This window comes from Protopterus annectens, chromosome 10.part0 (assembly GCF_019279795.1).
Source record: "Protopterus annectens isolate FY-2018-M chromosome 10.part0, PAN1.0, whole genome shotgun sequence".
Classification (NCBI taxonomy): domain Eukaryota; kingdom Metazoa; phylum Chordata; order Ceratodontiformes; family Protopteridae; genus Protopterus; species Protopterus annectens.
The window spans coordinates 1,578,290,793-1,578,306,867 of record NC_056744.1 but is presented as its reverse complement, the minus strand read 5'-3'; the positions used below and the strand labels follow the sequence as shown (position 1 = coordinate 1,578,306,867).

At 42.0% G+C, this 16,075-nt stretch overlaps 1 protein-coding gene across 3 annotated transcripts in view; it reads left to right on the top strand.

Moving 5' to 3' along the window:
- LOC122813750 (protein orai-2-like) overlaps window positions 1-16,075 on the top strand; it is a 777,435-nt gene that overhangs the window by 222,624 nt on the left and 538,736 nt on the right. For 2 of the 3 annotated variants that reach the window (XM_044086224.1, XM_044086228.1), the window contains one exon: window positions 4,526-5,767. The exons of the other annotated variant lie outside the window; for it this stretch is intronic. In XM_044086224.1, the coding sequence (XP_043942159.1) occupies window positions 4,526-5,080 (555 nt within the window). In that variant the 3' untranslated portion in view covers window positions 5,081-5,767. Of the gene's footprint in view, window positions 1-4,525; window positions 5,768-16,075 lie in introns of those variants that run through there. 3 annotated transcript variants of the gene reach the window in all.

Genomic DNA, 16,075 nt, shown 5'->3' with positions numbered 1-16,075 from the left:
AATGGATGTTCAAAGTAATGCCAGCCAATCAACATCCACTTCCGATAACCACTACCACTTAAAGACACCCAGACTATAATCAGATCCCTTCCCCTTTTCAGCTATCCCCCTCTACCCCATTTTATCTCTAAACTCTTCAAACCACATCTACGTAACCATCCCACTTCTTATCCTTCTCACAGTCTCAACATCTTATCACACTAACCTCCCTAACCCATGTATATGTCCTACCACTACAACCACCCCTACTAAGACTGGTACCTGTCAGTCTTTTATAATCTCCCCATCTCTCTACAACTTCTCCAGCATCTGCCTTCATAAATTTAAAATACTTAATTACACTCCTCTTTCCTTCAAACCAAAATCAAAGCACAACAATTTGTATGCACTGCTTGCTCCACTCAACATATCCACTAGTAATTTACTTCTTTTTAGAGACATTCACCCCAACCCTGACCCTACCCCATCCCCCAACACCATACTTAATACCTCTTCCTCCAATTCTCCCTCCCTTCCTCAACCACACCCTTCCCTCCGACAACAAAACCACTAAACTCCACACTTGGATAGCCCATACCTCCCCACACATTTTAACCCTATCTGAAACCTGGCTAAAACCCCATATCACTAACAATGAAATACTACCACCTGGTGATAATATCTACTGTACCAACAGAATCCCAAAAAAGGGGGTGGCATTGCCATCCTCTACTCAGACAAACTCAACTTCTCACCTGCAACCACTTCTATTCCCAATTTCCACCCTGCTGAACTACATATTCTGAACTGCCACCTAAACTCACACAAGAAATTTACCATAGCCTGCATATATATCTCTCCAGGGAATAATATTCCCACCCTTGGGCATATTCTGTCCTGGTTGTCCCACAATATATCTTATGAAACTGTAATCCTTGGAGGCATTGGTATTGACTGGTTTAAACTATCATCTGAATTCCCACAGCTTAGTATCAACTTACACAGATTCCACCAACTTGTCACATCCCCCTACATGCATACACAAAACCTCTTCTACCAATCTTACCCTAGACTGGATCCTCACAAACAGCCCAAACCGCTGTCTCAACCCCTGCACCTTACCCGACACCCTGAGTGATCATCTTCCCATCCTCATTCAAACACATTCTCCCCAATCACCCAAATCACACACTTACAGAGACTGCCATAAACTCTCAAACTTTAATGCCAACATATTTAACTCCAAACTGTCTTGCATCAACTGGTCCTTTCTCCACCAGCTCCTCTCAATGAAGCCGTGCAAACATTTAATCAAATATTCCTTGATATTCTCAACTCCCTTGCCCCTACCAGGAGAATTAGAGTTAAAGCCAAATATGCCCCCTGGCTCTCTAAAGAAACTCAATCTCTTATGCACAAAAGAGGTAGTGTTTGGAAAGTTTGGGTTAAACCTAAAACTCCATCCCTGCTCCAAAACTACAGAGAACTCAGGAACCTTTCCAAAAAACAAATAAAGATAAAAAAGCCTTCTACAACTCACCCCAATTTGGCAGAAAATCTAACCTATGAAAATTCTGGACCACCCTTAACAAAATTCTCCATCCTGGAAACCCTTCCACTCCCTCCCCTTTCCCAAATAATACCCCACTAGAAACTGCCACCCTTCTCAACAATTACTTCATTGATAGTATTTAAAAACTTAATCACACCAACCACAATTCTAAACCCTCTCCCACCTCTTCTAACCCACACAACAAAAACCTTTTCTCCCTTAAACCTGTCTCCACTGCTTACATCAAATCACTCCTGCTCAACATCAAACCTGCTGTCCCACCAAAGATAATCTTCCTCCTATCTTCCTAAAACTAGCCGCTGAATCCATAGCCTATCCTGTATCCCTGCTAATTAATAGATCCGTTCAAGAACCTGCAGTCCCAGACATTTGGAAATCCTTCTACACCATCCCTTTGCATAAAGGCGGGAATTCTAGTGACCCATCTAATTACAGACCCATAGCCATACGTTTCCTTCCCTCAAAAATACTTGAAAAATGCATTCTTACTCAGTGCTCAAGTTTCTTCTCCAGGAAAACCTACTAAATCCCACTCAACATGGCTTCAGGCCAAGCCACAGTACTGCCACTGCACTGTTATCTTTTACTCACACTGTAGCTGAGACCAGAGATAATAACCAACTTGTATCCTGTCTTTACTTGACCTCTTCAAAGCCTTTGATACTGTTTCTCACTCTATACTTCTATCAGAACTAACTGATCTAAACCTCTCTGCTTCCTCCCTTGGCTGGTTCACTAGTTACCTCTCCAATAGGCAACAATCAGTTAAATGGCTCACTTCCTGCTCATCCTTCCTACCCATCACACCTGGTGTCCCCCAGGGTTCCATCCTAGGCCCCCTACTCTTCATATCTTCACCTATGACCACCATACCTCTTGCAAACAATCCTCCCTTATTCAGTATGCCGATGATTCTACACTCATCTCCATCTCAAACAATATCTCTGATCTCCACGCTCACACCCAAGGCTCTTTCCCCTCCACTGAGAAGTGGCTCTCTGATAATCCGCTCATCTTAAACCCAAAAAAACTAAACACTTGCTATTTCTTCCTCATTGTCTCTCTCACCATAAATCAACCTTTGTCATCACATCCTTTGACAAGACTACCATTAAACCTAAACCCCACAGTAAGCTCTTAGGTACCATTATAGATGATGAACTAAAATTTAACTTGCAAAGTATAAAAATATCACTAAAAACTAGGTCTACTATACCAAAATAAAAAAATTCTTACCTCCGATACTAGACTCTCCCTCGCTCAGGCACTCCTTCTTCCCTCCCTCCTCTATGCTGCTCCAATCTTAACTAACATACAATCTATAGTTTTATGTAAACTCCAACAAACATATCACAAAGTAGCTAGATTTTCTACTAACTCTCCTCACAACTCTCACCACTGTCTTGTACTCAGCTCACTTCAATGGCTAGAATTCCCCCAACAACTCCTATGGTCACAATTTCAAATCACACATTCAATACTATGCAAACTAACTTCCTGCCCTTCTCTCTCCTCCCTTGTATCCTATTACACCCCCAGTCATCCTCTCCATACATCCAATCAACAACTCCTTGACATCTATAAACCTAACAAAAACATTGGAAAACTACTGTACAAATGCTGTGTAGCCCAAGCTTGGAATAAACTCCTCTCATACATAAGAACCACCCCCATCCCAAGCACTTCAAAAAGGAAGTTAGACTCCTCCTACTTAACACAAAGTCCTACCCCTGTCATGACCCTACCTAATCCTCTACACATTTCATTCTCACTATCCTTTACATAAACATCTCACTTCTCCATTTTTTAGTTTTTCTCTAAACAAACAGTTTATCAAATTGTAGATCCACAAGTTAGGCTTCTACATCACATGTAAATATATATATATTAAGCTCTACTTTAAATATTTTCTCTGTACTATGATTATATCTCTGTATTATCTCTTTTGCTGTGTTTACAATAAGATTTTCATTTTTTTTTGCTGTACTCATAAATATTTTTGTCATGTTTATGTCACTGCATTTGTCTGTATAACTCCGGGGCTTTTCTCCTCGGGTCACCACTGAAAAATGGGCTACTGACTAAGTTGGACCAACCCGGTTAACAAATGTCAGATAAATAAATAAATAAATAAATAAAATAGGTTTGCAATCTCTGAGTTTGTTGTAATAGGAGGTTGGTGCAGGGGAAAGCCCCCCACGTAAAATATACTTTCCAAAAGATTGTTTAGATCAGCAAGCAATATTTCTAATTGAATATGAAAGCATGGAAAGGTGTATGTAAGTTAAAAAGTTTCTCTTATAAAAATAGTTTTATTAATATTGATATGCTGTGCAGCAGTGCACCTTCCTTCATCCAAGAACTGTGAAGTAAGGTACAATGCCACTGTGCAACAAAATCTTGTATTGCCTGAAATGCAATGGACAACTAACTGCTTCCTGCCCCATTTGTTTTGTTTCGGTTTTGTTCTTTACTGTATTAGGTTATGTTGTGTCATAATTTATTAAACAACTGCAAATAGATTTAGCTTTCGATTTTTTTTCAGTTGTGGATTCTTTAATACTACTAAGTAAAATAAAAGTTTGCCATACAAATCCAAGCACAATGCAAGTCAAGAGGTGATGTACTGTTGCAACTGGTCTCTGTACTGATAAATTTTGACACCCATTAGGTTAAGCAATTAAGTAAAATTTGGAAAAGCTCTCCCTCACTGTTACCTCAGTCTAGCCTAGTTTTAATTTACACACAAACACTCATTTTGTTTAGTCTGATATTATAGCTGTAGTGCCAAGAATCTACCATATTAGTGTACAAACAACATATAATTACAAGTAGAAGAACATTCACCTTTAAAAGAGTCTGTTCCCTGTCAGACCCGAGCAGTAACTTGTAATTATTCTGCAGTCGCTGGTGTTGAAGAGGGGAGCAGTTGTTGTGAATATCTTGTCTTCATGAGTCTGTTTTATTTTGCAGGTGGCAATGGTTGAAGTGCAGTTAGAGACAAACTGCAAATATCCACAGGGACTCCTTATCGCTTTCAGTGCCTGCACCACAGTTTTGGTGGCTGTCCACCTCTTTGCTTTGATGATCAGCACCTGCATTTTGCCACACATTGAGGCTGTCAGCAACATCCACAACCTGAACTCTGTCAATGAGTCACCACATGAACGTTTACACTGCTACATTGAGATGGCCTGGGGCTTTTCCAATGCCCTTGGTATCCTTCTGTTCCTTGCAGAGGTGGTATTACTGTGTTGGGTGAAATTCATGCCTTTGATAGGCACTGGTAAATGTGAGGCACCCACCTCTCAGCCAGCTACAGGGGAGGGGACACAGCAGGGTTGGAGTGCAGCCCTTGTCTCCACAATAATCATGGTGCCTTTTGGACTGATTTTCATCATCTTTGCCCTGCACTTCTACCGTTCACTTCTGGGGCACAAAACAGATCGCCATCGGCAGGAATTGGAAGAACTGAATCAAATCAAATTTCAATTGGATGGTGAGGACACAATAGTTCAAGTGGTCTGAGCTAGAAAAACTGAATCAAATCCAGTTTCAGTTGAATGGTGAAGGCACCTCTGTTCAAGTTGTTCGGGCTGGAAATAGCACATATAGACTGGGCAAAGGAAAGCCAAAACTTAAAAAACTTTGCATGCACACTTTCTGTGTGCAGTTATAAAAGCCAATACATTGTTACCAAAGTGTCACTTTTATAAAGGTATAATAATTATAGGTAACACAAAATCTGAAAGCACAAAGTGCCTTAGAAAAGGAGAGTGAAAACGCTGACGTGTTAGGACGAAGAAGCATTACAGTACAATTGGTTATTGTTCATCATGACAATGCTGTAGAGTTTTCTGTGTATTTAGTATTTTGGTATTTACTGAACTTTATTTTATCACTTACTGGGGCAATAATGTAACTAATATGTGAGGTACAGTTGCAGGGTTTAACCTTCTGGTATCAATAAAAAGAGAGTAAAGTTGGAGTGTTTGTAGTAAAGGCATTCATATCAGACAAGTGAACTGTTGTAACAGATCCCATTACTGCATTAAGATCATACCTTGCTAACCCTGTAGTGTTTATTTACTTAAAGTTTATTGTAAAATCTTGTTTAAAATATGTTTTCAGTACATTTGCTGCATAATTCTGTAGCTTTTACCTTAAAATGTAACTTAGAATTGTACAAAGTAAACAAACAATATTCAGAAAACATTCTAAGTGTGTACATCAATGAGAGCTATTAAGTGTGGGGATATCTGGGATAAACAAGTCCAACACTGTCAGCTAGCAAGATATCAAATATTCAGAGTACATTTTGGTTTCCAGTGTGATGTGTTGTTTTGAATTACTGTGATTACTGTGCCATAGGTAATGTAGTCATGTAAGTGTGGAACAGCCCAGTGCCCCCCCCCCCCCACACACACACACACACAGGCATAATTAACTTTATATCCCTGTATTCTCAATTTATTGATGGAATTTGTTACTTTGTGTTTGCCCAGAACACTGCAGTTACTGACCTTGACAAATTTCCAGGTTAGAGATGTGCTGTTTTGATCAACCATACCTGCTAGCTAACACATGCACTTATCTGTTGTCTTAGTACAGAACATGAATATGGTTCTGTACTGTAATGTTCTGTTTGTAAAAGTTTAATCTGCTTCTTATTGTATATTCACTGTTTTCTTATTGTTTGTTCAAATGAAGACTGCAAGAAATAAGCTGAAACCAGAGCAGATCACACACATTTGCCACAGGCTGTGTATTACACACATCCCACCCCTCTGTCCTTGATGCCTAAAGAAAACACATTAGTAAAATGATGTCCAGCAGTTAAACCCTAGCTTCTTTTTAAAACTCTCCACTACCAAGTAAATGAGCCTGGAGGTGTGTTTTTGCCACCATCTTTGTAAAGAATTGTGACAGCTGTTACTAAAGAAGGCTGCCTGTAATAAGGCAGGTTTCATGCTGCAGATGAATGGAGCACTAACTGCTGTACCAGTGACCTTGTTTTAAATAGTGTTACCAACATACTGGAGCAGGCGGTGGGATGTAAATGATGATCTGATGTCCACTTGGACTTCCCAGAGTAGTGGAAGGATACAGAGACACATTTCTAAAAGGCGTGCCTCCTAAAGTAGGTCACCAGACATGCTTCAGAGGTACAGGGGAAAGACTTGGGCTATAAAACATGACACACCTCAGCTTGTGGCACAGACAAGGATCTGTACTGCATGCTCTGTGCACTGTAATTCAGATAGGCTATATGCATGTAGCAAAGCCTGAGTCAGCTGTGTGACAGCCAGCTAGCTGCTAACACTTGCCTCTATTACCTGGATAAAGATGAGGTTATGAATAAGCCCTGTCTCAGAAAGGGGAACCCTCCACTTGGGGTGATGTGGAGGTACGAATACCACACAGGATGAGGAAACAAATAGGATAGTAGGGTGTTGGGAGGGCTTATGGACAGAAAAGACTGAATATTTCAGGTCTCTGAAGTAAGTACTTTTGCTCCCTAGTTTGTCTTGTTTTGCTTTACATATAAACGGTTCTTTGTGCTCTTTCTCCTCATGTCTGTTATAAACCACATACTGTACACATTAGTTATTGCTTATTAATACCAGTTACTGACTTTCTGTTGTATGTATTTACCAATTTTTGTATGCTTATTTCTGTATTTATTGATGTTTGAATGCTTATGGATATTAGCATACTGCTAAATTTGTATTGCCTTATGGTCCAGCTAGTGGCTTAAAAAGATCTTGTACCAGTCCATCAACGTGGTTAACAACCAAACAACCAAATAAATAGGCAGCAGTAAACTTCTGCTGTGCTGGAAAGTAATCAGTGCAAAGTCTTTCATAAGATTCAATTTTAGAATTTGAGGGAAATTAGCAACGTTCTACACTGATCAAGATTTGCAAGAAAAGAGGAATGGATCCAGAATCCTTACTGACACAAAAATGCCTTTTTCCATGTTTAATTGCCATTTTTTGCAACAAGACAAGGAAATATCTTTTGCAGATCTCAGAGCATCTCCCCATCAGCCTGAGACTCTGTATTCCCCAAGTAATGTTTTTAAGGTACAGGAAATTCTCTACTGAAAACAAGACATACATATATTTTACTGGGTGATGTACAGTAGTCAAGCTGTTCCCCCTGTCACTTATGAATGCACTAATCCCACAGAAAATGTAGTGCATAGTGGAAAGAAAAGAGTTGAATTACCAGTCACTACACCCATCCCTCCACTTACCACCCTTTCAATCAGCCTGTCTTTGTTGCATCGATCATGTTAGAGTCTGAGAAGGTAGATGGAAAATATGCTGCATAAATAGCATGGCATTTGCCAGTCTAAGCAAAAAAGTGTGTATTTCTTTATTTTTGGTTGTGTATAACCTGTCTTTGTAAAGGTCTTTTGGAGGTGCTGTTTTTCCATATTTAGGAAACAGTGGCCAGTTTCATGATATGGAAGGATGCAGCACTGACTAAGATCCAGATTATCTGAGTTCAGTTAGCAATCTAGTACTGGGGGGAGCCAGCTGAGGGGAAGGAGAGGGGGGGGAGGAATGATGAGGCTCACCTCTCTCACAGGATGTTTGCAGGCATATATTCCAGAAAAAGAAGTTATGTACTCACCACAGTGTTCCATCTGAGTAGTTGTATTTCATTTATCTTCAACCTGTGGGTTACGGGTCTAACTTGGATCCCAGCCGGCAAATTCACGAGCATCTGCTCTGAGCTCCAAGCTCCTCCCCTACCCGTAATACACTACCACCACCTTCTTTCCCTCAGATCGAGTTTGCTGCCCATAATACCCAAACCCAATCCAACAAAAACTCATCACATCAACTTTCCCAACTAAGCCACAAATGCGTACTCTGCTACATACTAAGCCAGCAGGTTTGGGGGAAGGAGGGGGGATGGTTGAAGACAAATGAACTCCAACTACTCTGATGGAATGTTATGGCGAGTACATAACTTCTTTATCTGAAGTAGTTTACTTAATTTGGTCTTTAGCCTGTGGGACAGAATCCCCAGCTACCTGTACTCTAGGGTGGCCCTCATGGAAGCGTATTCCGAAGCACCATGGAGCCAAAGGATGCCCGGCCTCGAGATACCAAATCCAACTTATAGTGGGAAATAAAAGTATGAGATGAGGACCAAGTATCTGCAGAACAGATATCATCCAAGGATACTCTGGACCAGAAGGCCGCTGAAGTAGCCATGGACCTGGTGGAATGGGCTCTAACCTGACCCGGGAGAGACAAACCCTTGTCCTTGTACACTTGAGAACTATTGAGAGAAATCCATTTAGCAATGGTCACCTTGGCAATGGGTTTATCCAAAAATGGTTTGGAGAAAGACACAAACATCTGATTAGACTTTCGGAAAGACTTTGTTCTGTGTGAGTAAAAACGTAATTTTCTATGAAAATCTAATAAATGCAACTTGTATTCACCTTTATTTTTGAAATTTGGGAAGAAAACAGGTAAATTGACAATCTGATTTATGTTTGCCTCAGAGGCCACTTTGGGAAGAAAAGAGGGACTGGTACGAAGAGACCCTGTCCTTGTGGAAAACCATGTACGGAACCTTGATAGACAATGCCTGGTGTTCTGAGACTATCCTAGCCAAGGTGATAGCCACTAAGAAGGCTGTCTTCCAGGATAGGAATTTGAGGTCTACTGTTGCAGCTGGTTTGAAAGGAGGAGCAACTAAAGCTTGTAGCATCAAGGTAAGGTCCCACGGAGGAGTGGGATCCCTGACTGGAGGACGCAAGAGAAAGGGACCTTTGATAAAGGCTTTGCACAATCTGGAAGAGGCCAAGGAAGTAATATTTTCACCAACGTGAAAACTGGAAATGGCCGCAAGTTGTACTTTTACTGTAGATGAGCTGGCCCCATGTTGAAAAATATTTGCCAGAAATTCAAGAATGGCCGGAATTGGAGCTGAGAAGTGATCCAAATTTCTTTGAGAAGCCCAGATGGAAAAACGTTTCTATTTGCTACGGTAAATTTTTCTGGTGGAGGATTTAAGAGCTGCCACCAGAATAGACTTAACAGATGACGACAAACTGGGAGTCCTGGCAATTAGGGGAATTGGAGCAGCCAAGCTGTAAGTTTCAGACTGTCCAGGTTTGAATGAGGGACCCCTGATGGGTGAGATATGAGATCCGAGTGGGGATCCATGATCCAAGATCCAAGGAGGAACTAAAATATGAGACCAGATGAAGGGGAACCAAACCTGGTGAGGCCAAAAATGGGCAATGAGGATAACTTTGCCACCCCCCGATCTGTTCTGCTACTGAATGATTCAGAGACCACTCATAAGGCATCAGGATAGAATGGCTGAGCTTGTCCGCCAGAACGTTGGACCATCCCGGAATGTGCATTGCTACCAGAAAGCGACTGGTGGAGATTGCCCATTCCCAAACTCTCATGGCTTTGCGACAAAGGGGGTAGGAGCTGTTCCCTCCCTGTTTGTTGATGTACCAGACCACTGACATGCTGTCTGACTGAATTGCAATTGTTCCCAGAGGAAGAGCAGCATGAAGGGCCTTCAACACTAAAAGGACCACTCTCATCTCTAGAACATTGATATGCAAGCTGGTCTCGGTCGGGGACCACATGCCTTGGGCTGTCCTTCCCGAGCAATGCCCTCCCCCCACCCTAGCTGGGAGGTGTCCGTGGTCTCTGTGGGTTGTTCTGGTACTGCGACAAATGAGCATCCTTTGAGAATGTCCACCGAGTGCATCCACCACAGAAGGGATGCCCTGCAGACATTCGGATGACTCAGTGGAAGCCCCAGCAGTGACCATTGTACAGCAAGAGTCCACTGTAGAACTCGCATATGCAAACAAGCACATGGAAGAAGGGTAATTGTGGCCTCCATAGAGCCGAGGGCTCGCAACACTGCCTCCGCTGGCGGGCGATATGAGTGAGCAATAGCAGTGACGCCTTGAAGGGCTCCAGGAACTGACATAATCTAAGCCAGGCCTCATGGCAATGCTGGACCCAGCTGCCGTAGCTGCTCCTTCGGTGGCATGTGAGAGAAGGTGCATGGACGTATTTGATACCGCTTTGAGGGTGGCCATCCTCACGGAAAATGTGTTTTTATCCTCCTGCGATATGGACCCAGGGGGTGACTCAGCGAGTTTTATAATGTCGCACTGCAATCGAATAACGTGGGCCAAGTACTTCAGTACCCTTATAGAAAAGGTTGCTGACACGTATGTACACTTCCCTAGGTGGTCCATCAACCTGGACACTCGATCGGGGGGATGGACTGAGAAACTTTCTTGAGCCATTTCCTTCTTGGTGGCCGCTACCAGCATAGCGTCTACAAAGGACCCTTTGTTCCATGCAGGTCAGAAGGGGGGGGTTAGAATTTTGTCAGGGCACTTCAGAATAGGCTCCACAGTGTCTGGTTCCTTCAAAGCCCACTAAGTGATTAAATCCACCAGAGGGTCCGCTGGGGGGGGGGTGACACCCAGGAAGTAGACGGGCCCACACCAAAGGCCTCCAGGAACACCGACTCATCTGAGAAAGGTTTTGGGGGCAGACCAGCTTCCCCGCTGGCATAAAAGTTCCATGATGTCTCCAAAGGAGACATCCTCGAGAGGTGATCTGGGAGAACCTTCCCCTTCCTCCAAGTCAGTGTCCTTTTTTAATTTCTGCACGTCTTTTGGGTTTCTAATACCATGACGGGAATGGACCCTATTCCTAAGTCAAAGTACGATTAAAGTTCATGAAATTAGTATTGCTTCGCTCTTTGACATTAGCCAAAAGTGTCCTCAGTGAGGGACTCCGGGGAGGAGTCCAAGTGCCTCCTCTTGCACGTATGCTTGCGAAGAACCTCTCCAGTGGGGCTCTCCGGAGAGGGCTTGCAAGCCGCCTGATGTTCCTCAAGGGAAATCGTCTGGGGCACTTTGGGCATGGGATGTCCCTGTGGTAAAATGATTGGAGTCGTACCAGAACCAGGGGGAGTCAGGGCGGAATCCAAAAAAATGGTCAGGGGTGTCGATCCAACAGAGAGGACCCTTTCCACTACATCGAATGCCGAAGGAGAGTGAGCCACCTAGGACTCCAGCACAGTAGCTGCTCTCCCCAGGTCCAACAAGCGGATTGGAGCTGGTCCCGAAGGAGACAGAGCGCCGAGGGGATGGCCCGGATCCAACAAAGTTAGAGCCGACTGAAAAACCTCCACCCCCCTCGAGTCTGACTCGCTCAAGACAACCACCAGTGTCAAGTAAGCAAGTATCATTGGCACCGACATCCTGACTCCAAACATCCTCAGATCCAGATACTCCGAAGCGGAGGGTCAGATCGGAGAAGGAGAAATTGGTGAAAAGAAGGGAAGCAAGCTACCCCCTCCTTAGAGAGAGGGAGCTGGCAAGACTTCCATCTGGATCTGCGTCCGAATGAACCTCCTCATCATTTTATCCATGTCCGATTCCGAGAGGCTACATGTGGATCGTGATGATTCTACGGACTCCAACCTAGCTGGCTGGTGTACCGACGCCCTGGAGGAAGACCTAGGCTCCTCTGGCTCCAGAGAAAAACATGTTGATCGGAGCTGAGGGGAGATAGGTTTAGTAATAACATGAACCTTAGGAGGAGGCCCTGCTGGGGTGGAATGATCCAGGGACCTCTTCCTGTGTCTTTCAGCTCTGTGTTCTGTCTCGGGTTTCTTCTGGCGAACTGAATCTCTTTCCCCAGGCCTAGAAGAGGGAGGTTGAGTCCCAGCCTTGGAGGGAGTGACAGAGACCGAAGGAGCGGTCACAGCCGTGGCCGCCAAAATAGAAGAAGTGGCTGCCTCAGAAGCAGGGAGAAGGCCCTTCATAATAAGCTTTGCCCTGCGGTCCCTCAGGGCTTGTGGGTTAAAGCCTGCACAAATACCACACTCAGAAGATAGGTGACACACACCCAAGCATACAACGCACAGAGTGTGTCCGCCGGCAGGCGACAACTTGTGGCCACACTGTGCATTTTCTAAACATTTGTTTAGGCTGTTCAGCCATTATCAAAAAACAATAGCCTAAGACTACCTACTAGGTCACACATACACACAGAGAGAGAGGGAGGAATTTTTTTTTTTTTTTTAACTTTTTAAACTAATAAAGCACGACGCACCAGCGAGGTGGGTGGAGAGGGAAACTGCACTAACTCACCTAACACACTTAAACTGCAAAAAAGCGCTGAAGCAAAACTCAAAGTACTCAAGATACCCAGAGCTCGGAGATCATGATGCAATTGCAAACACAGCAAGTTGGATCGGTAACCCACAGGTTGAAGACCAAATGAAGTAAACTACTTCAAATTATGCAGTTCACCTACAACCCCTTGTAGAGACCAGAAATGGACAGAGGAATCTGCATTCAAGGGGAGAACTTGGAGCAGTGTCTCTCAGTGAAGCATGTGACAAGTCTTCACACAACCCCACAGCACTCCCAGCTCTTGGGACCTTGTTGGCATGTGGAGAAAGCCATAGGGCTTAAATAAAAAAGTGTGATGGCCACCTGGATGATGGCCATGCTTTCAATCCATTAAGGGGAGCATGGGTGGTAGTGGCCACAGCAGTGGCTGAGTGGTCAGTAGGTGCACAGAAGACAAAAGAAGTCTCACTCTAAAATAAAAATAAAACTACTCAGCTTTCAACTTGCACATAGAGTTAGAGAAGCACAGTACTTGTGAACTACATCACTTTCAGTAGGACATTTTGATTTTGGATGGGATTGGAGGTTGTAATGGAAACTGCATATAAAGATGCATCCATAAAAGAAAATGCATATAAAATAAATTATCCACATTCTATTTATTTGGCAAAAATTAGAGGGGAATCTGGGAAACAAAAAATAAAATAACCAGTGACTTCTACATTAAAGTAAAATTGTGATAGTACAGATGAGTGTATTTGCAGAGGTTTGTGTATGTTTATGGTGTATGTTATATCACAAACACACAAAAACCATACAAAACAAATCCTAATCCCCCACACACACCCCTAACCTAAGCCTTACTGCATGCTTAGGCTTGGAGACCTGGGATTTGCAAAAATGTAGAAAAAGATCATTGCTTCGTGCCAGAAAGCAGCCCTTACACTTGTACACAAAGGACTGAAATGATGGTCTGATGAAGTATCATACAAATTCTGTAGAATTTCCAAGGCCTAAGAGTACATGAACTTGTTTTGTCAACTGCTAGTGTTATTTTATGACAAAGGCTTGGAATTTTATATTTTCTGTAAAACAAAGTTAAGTTTGTTCTGTAACAAACCCAGAAGTTAGTGTTTTCAGCTTAGGCACTTTATGAAATAAGCTACTGTTGTGTGATGAACTCACCATAACAGTTAACTGGTTAACTTTTGACCTTCCGAAAATAAAAAATTACTTATTATGGATCCTTTAGGTGACTTTCACAAACAATTCCACTTTCTGAAACAATAAGCTATGATCCATGTCCACCCCTTGGTCCATTAGTAAAATGCACCCCTTGGTCCATTATTAAAATGTTTAAGTCAAGCTCTTCACACTGAGCTTCTGACAACAAAGAAGACAAATCTCTCAGGACCAGCAACTGGAAATCTTCCAACAGTCAATATGTATGAAAATTAGGCTTTTTAGTCAGTGAATTACATGACCAGCATGGACTTGCCTTCCACACATAACCAGCAAGTATTGATGTACTGCAGTGGAAGTAAAATGAGAACCAAAAACTTAAAGAAGCGAGGTTGGAAGGAGGATACTACCTCCATAAGGATAGGAATGAAGGCTGCTGCCTACTGTTACATGAATTCTATATGCAGATGTACTAGATTTCCTTTGATTCCTGTCTATTGTCATGACGACTAATGGGCAGAAAAGCAAGTGGGTTAAGGTACCACCCAGCTTCCCCAGTGGAACCACTGTAGCAAAACCTTCCCAAATTTTATTTGGAGCATAGGAAAGTACTAGGCAAATAATCACAGGGACTATAACATGTCTACCAATGTACACCTTTGAAGAAGACATACTTAAAGGTTCTTGTCACCCTTTTCAAGAACTTAATAGTGCTCACCTCCCAAATCGAGCAGGGTCATAAATGATAACCCTGGTTTAAATTTGTGTCTATCCATTGAGTCATCAAGACTAGCCTTAAAGGTGTCCAGTGTAGTACTTTGATCTCCAGAGTCTTGTTTATTTGTTGATGATAAGGTGAGAGAAAGATTTTGGGCACAAATTCTTATGGAGAAAAACTACTTACAGAATGCTGCATTTATACATTTGCAGAAAATAATCTAAGATGTAAGCCAACATGGGAATGGAGAAATACATGCAGAATAATGTCAATAGGGATGACTGCAAGTAGGTGTATAGAAAATAGGCAAGAGGGGACTGAAATTTATTGTAGGAAACTGCCAAAGAAACCAAGGTAGTGGGAGCAAATTACTAGAGAAGGAAAGGTAACAGAGTGGGATGAGGCCAAGCAGAACTGCCTTCCATACTAGGAATTGATATCATAGTTTAGGTGAAGAGAAATGGATAAGGGAGTGCTAAGTGAAAGACTAGCTTTGGTGGCATGTTTAATCGAGTCTAAAACAGCAGCTACTATTAAAAAGTGATAATTAGTAGGTGTACAAAATACTGCATGATAACTATAAAAGTCAATCAGAGGAGGTTAGAAAAGATTGGGAAGAGAGACTGGGAAGGTTGTTTACAAGGGAACAATGGGAGGACATCTGCATACCTCAACAAATTCCAGAAGATTTAAGATTTTTTGCTTAGAAGTGTTTGCATAGGTATTTGTATACCCCAAGTGGACCTCAGAGGATTTTTTTCTTAGGTAGATAGCAAATACTGAAGGCATGATGGAAAGGAGAGATGTAAGTGAGAACATGTTTTTTGGAAATGTAACAAGTTGCAGACTTTAAAAATTCCCTACAGACTAGTTTATCAAAAATGTTAAGGTAGCAAATGGCTGTAACTAAGGAAATTATTATCCTGAGTTGGGAAACAGGATCTGTAATTGCCTATACATAGTAAACCCTTACTATTTTTTAGCACCTTTATTAAATTATCACTTAAGAGGCACACACGTTAACAGAAAATAAACTGTATTAACATTTTTTTCATTTATATACACTGCATATATATTTTCAGTCTTTTCAACAACTTTCATTTAGTCCAACTTTACATAAATTTCTCAGTTTACCTACTTTTCTCAATTACTGAGTTTAATGTTATTAGTTGCCAGAAAAGCAATTAAGGGAAAATGGAAATCAAAATCTAAACCAACTGTAACTGAAGTAGTGAATGCAGTAAAGTAAATAAAATAACTAGTAACTAGAGGTGGGATCTTTACAAAAGTGAAGGAGCCAATTACATAGAAATAATGGAATTTGTGAAAGCAATGCATGCAGAATAATGTTCAGGAGGAAGAGGAGTGAGGTTTTATGAAGACAGGAACTGAGCAATTTATATAATGTTGAGTGAATATTTGGTAAAAAGAAAAAAATATGTAATGTATAATGCATAAATAT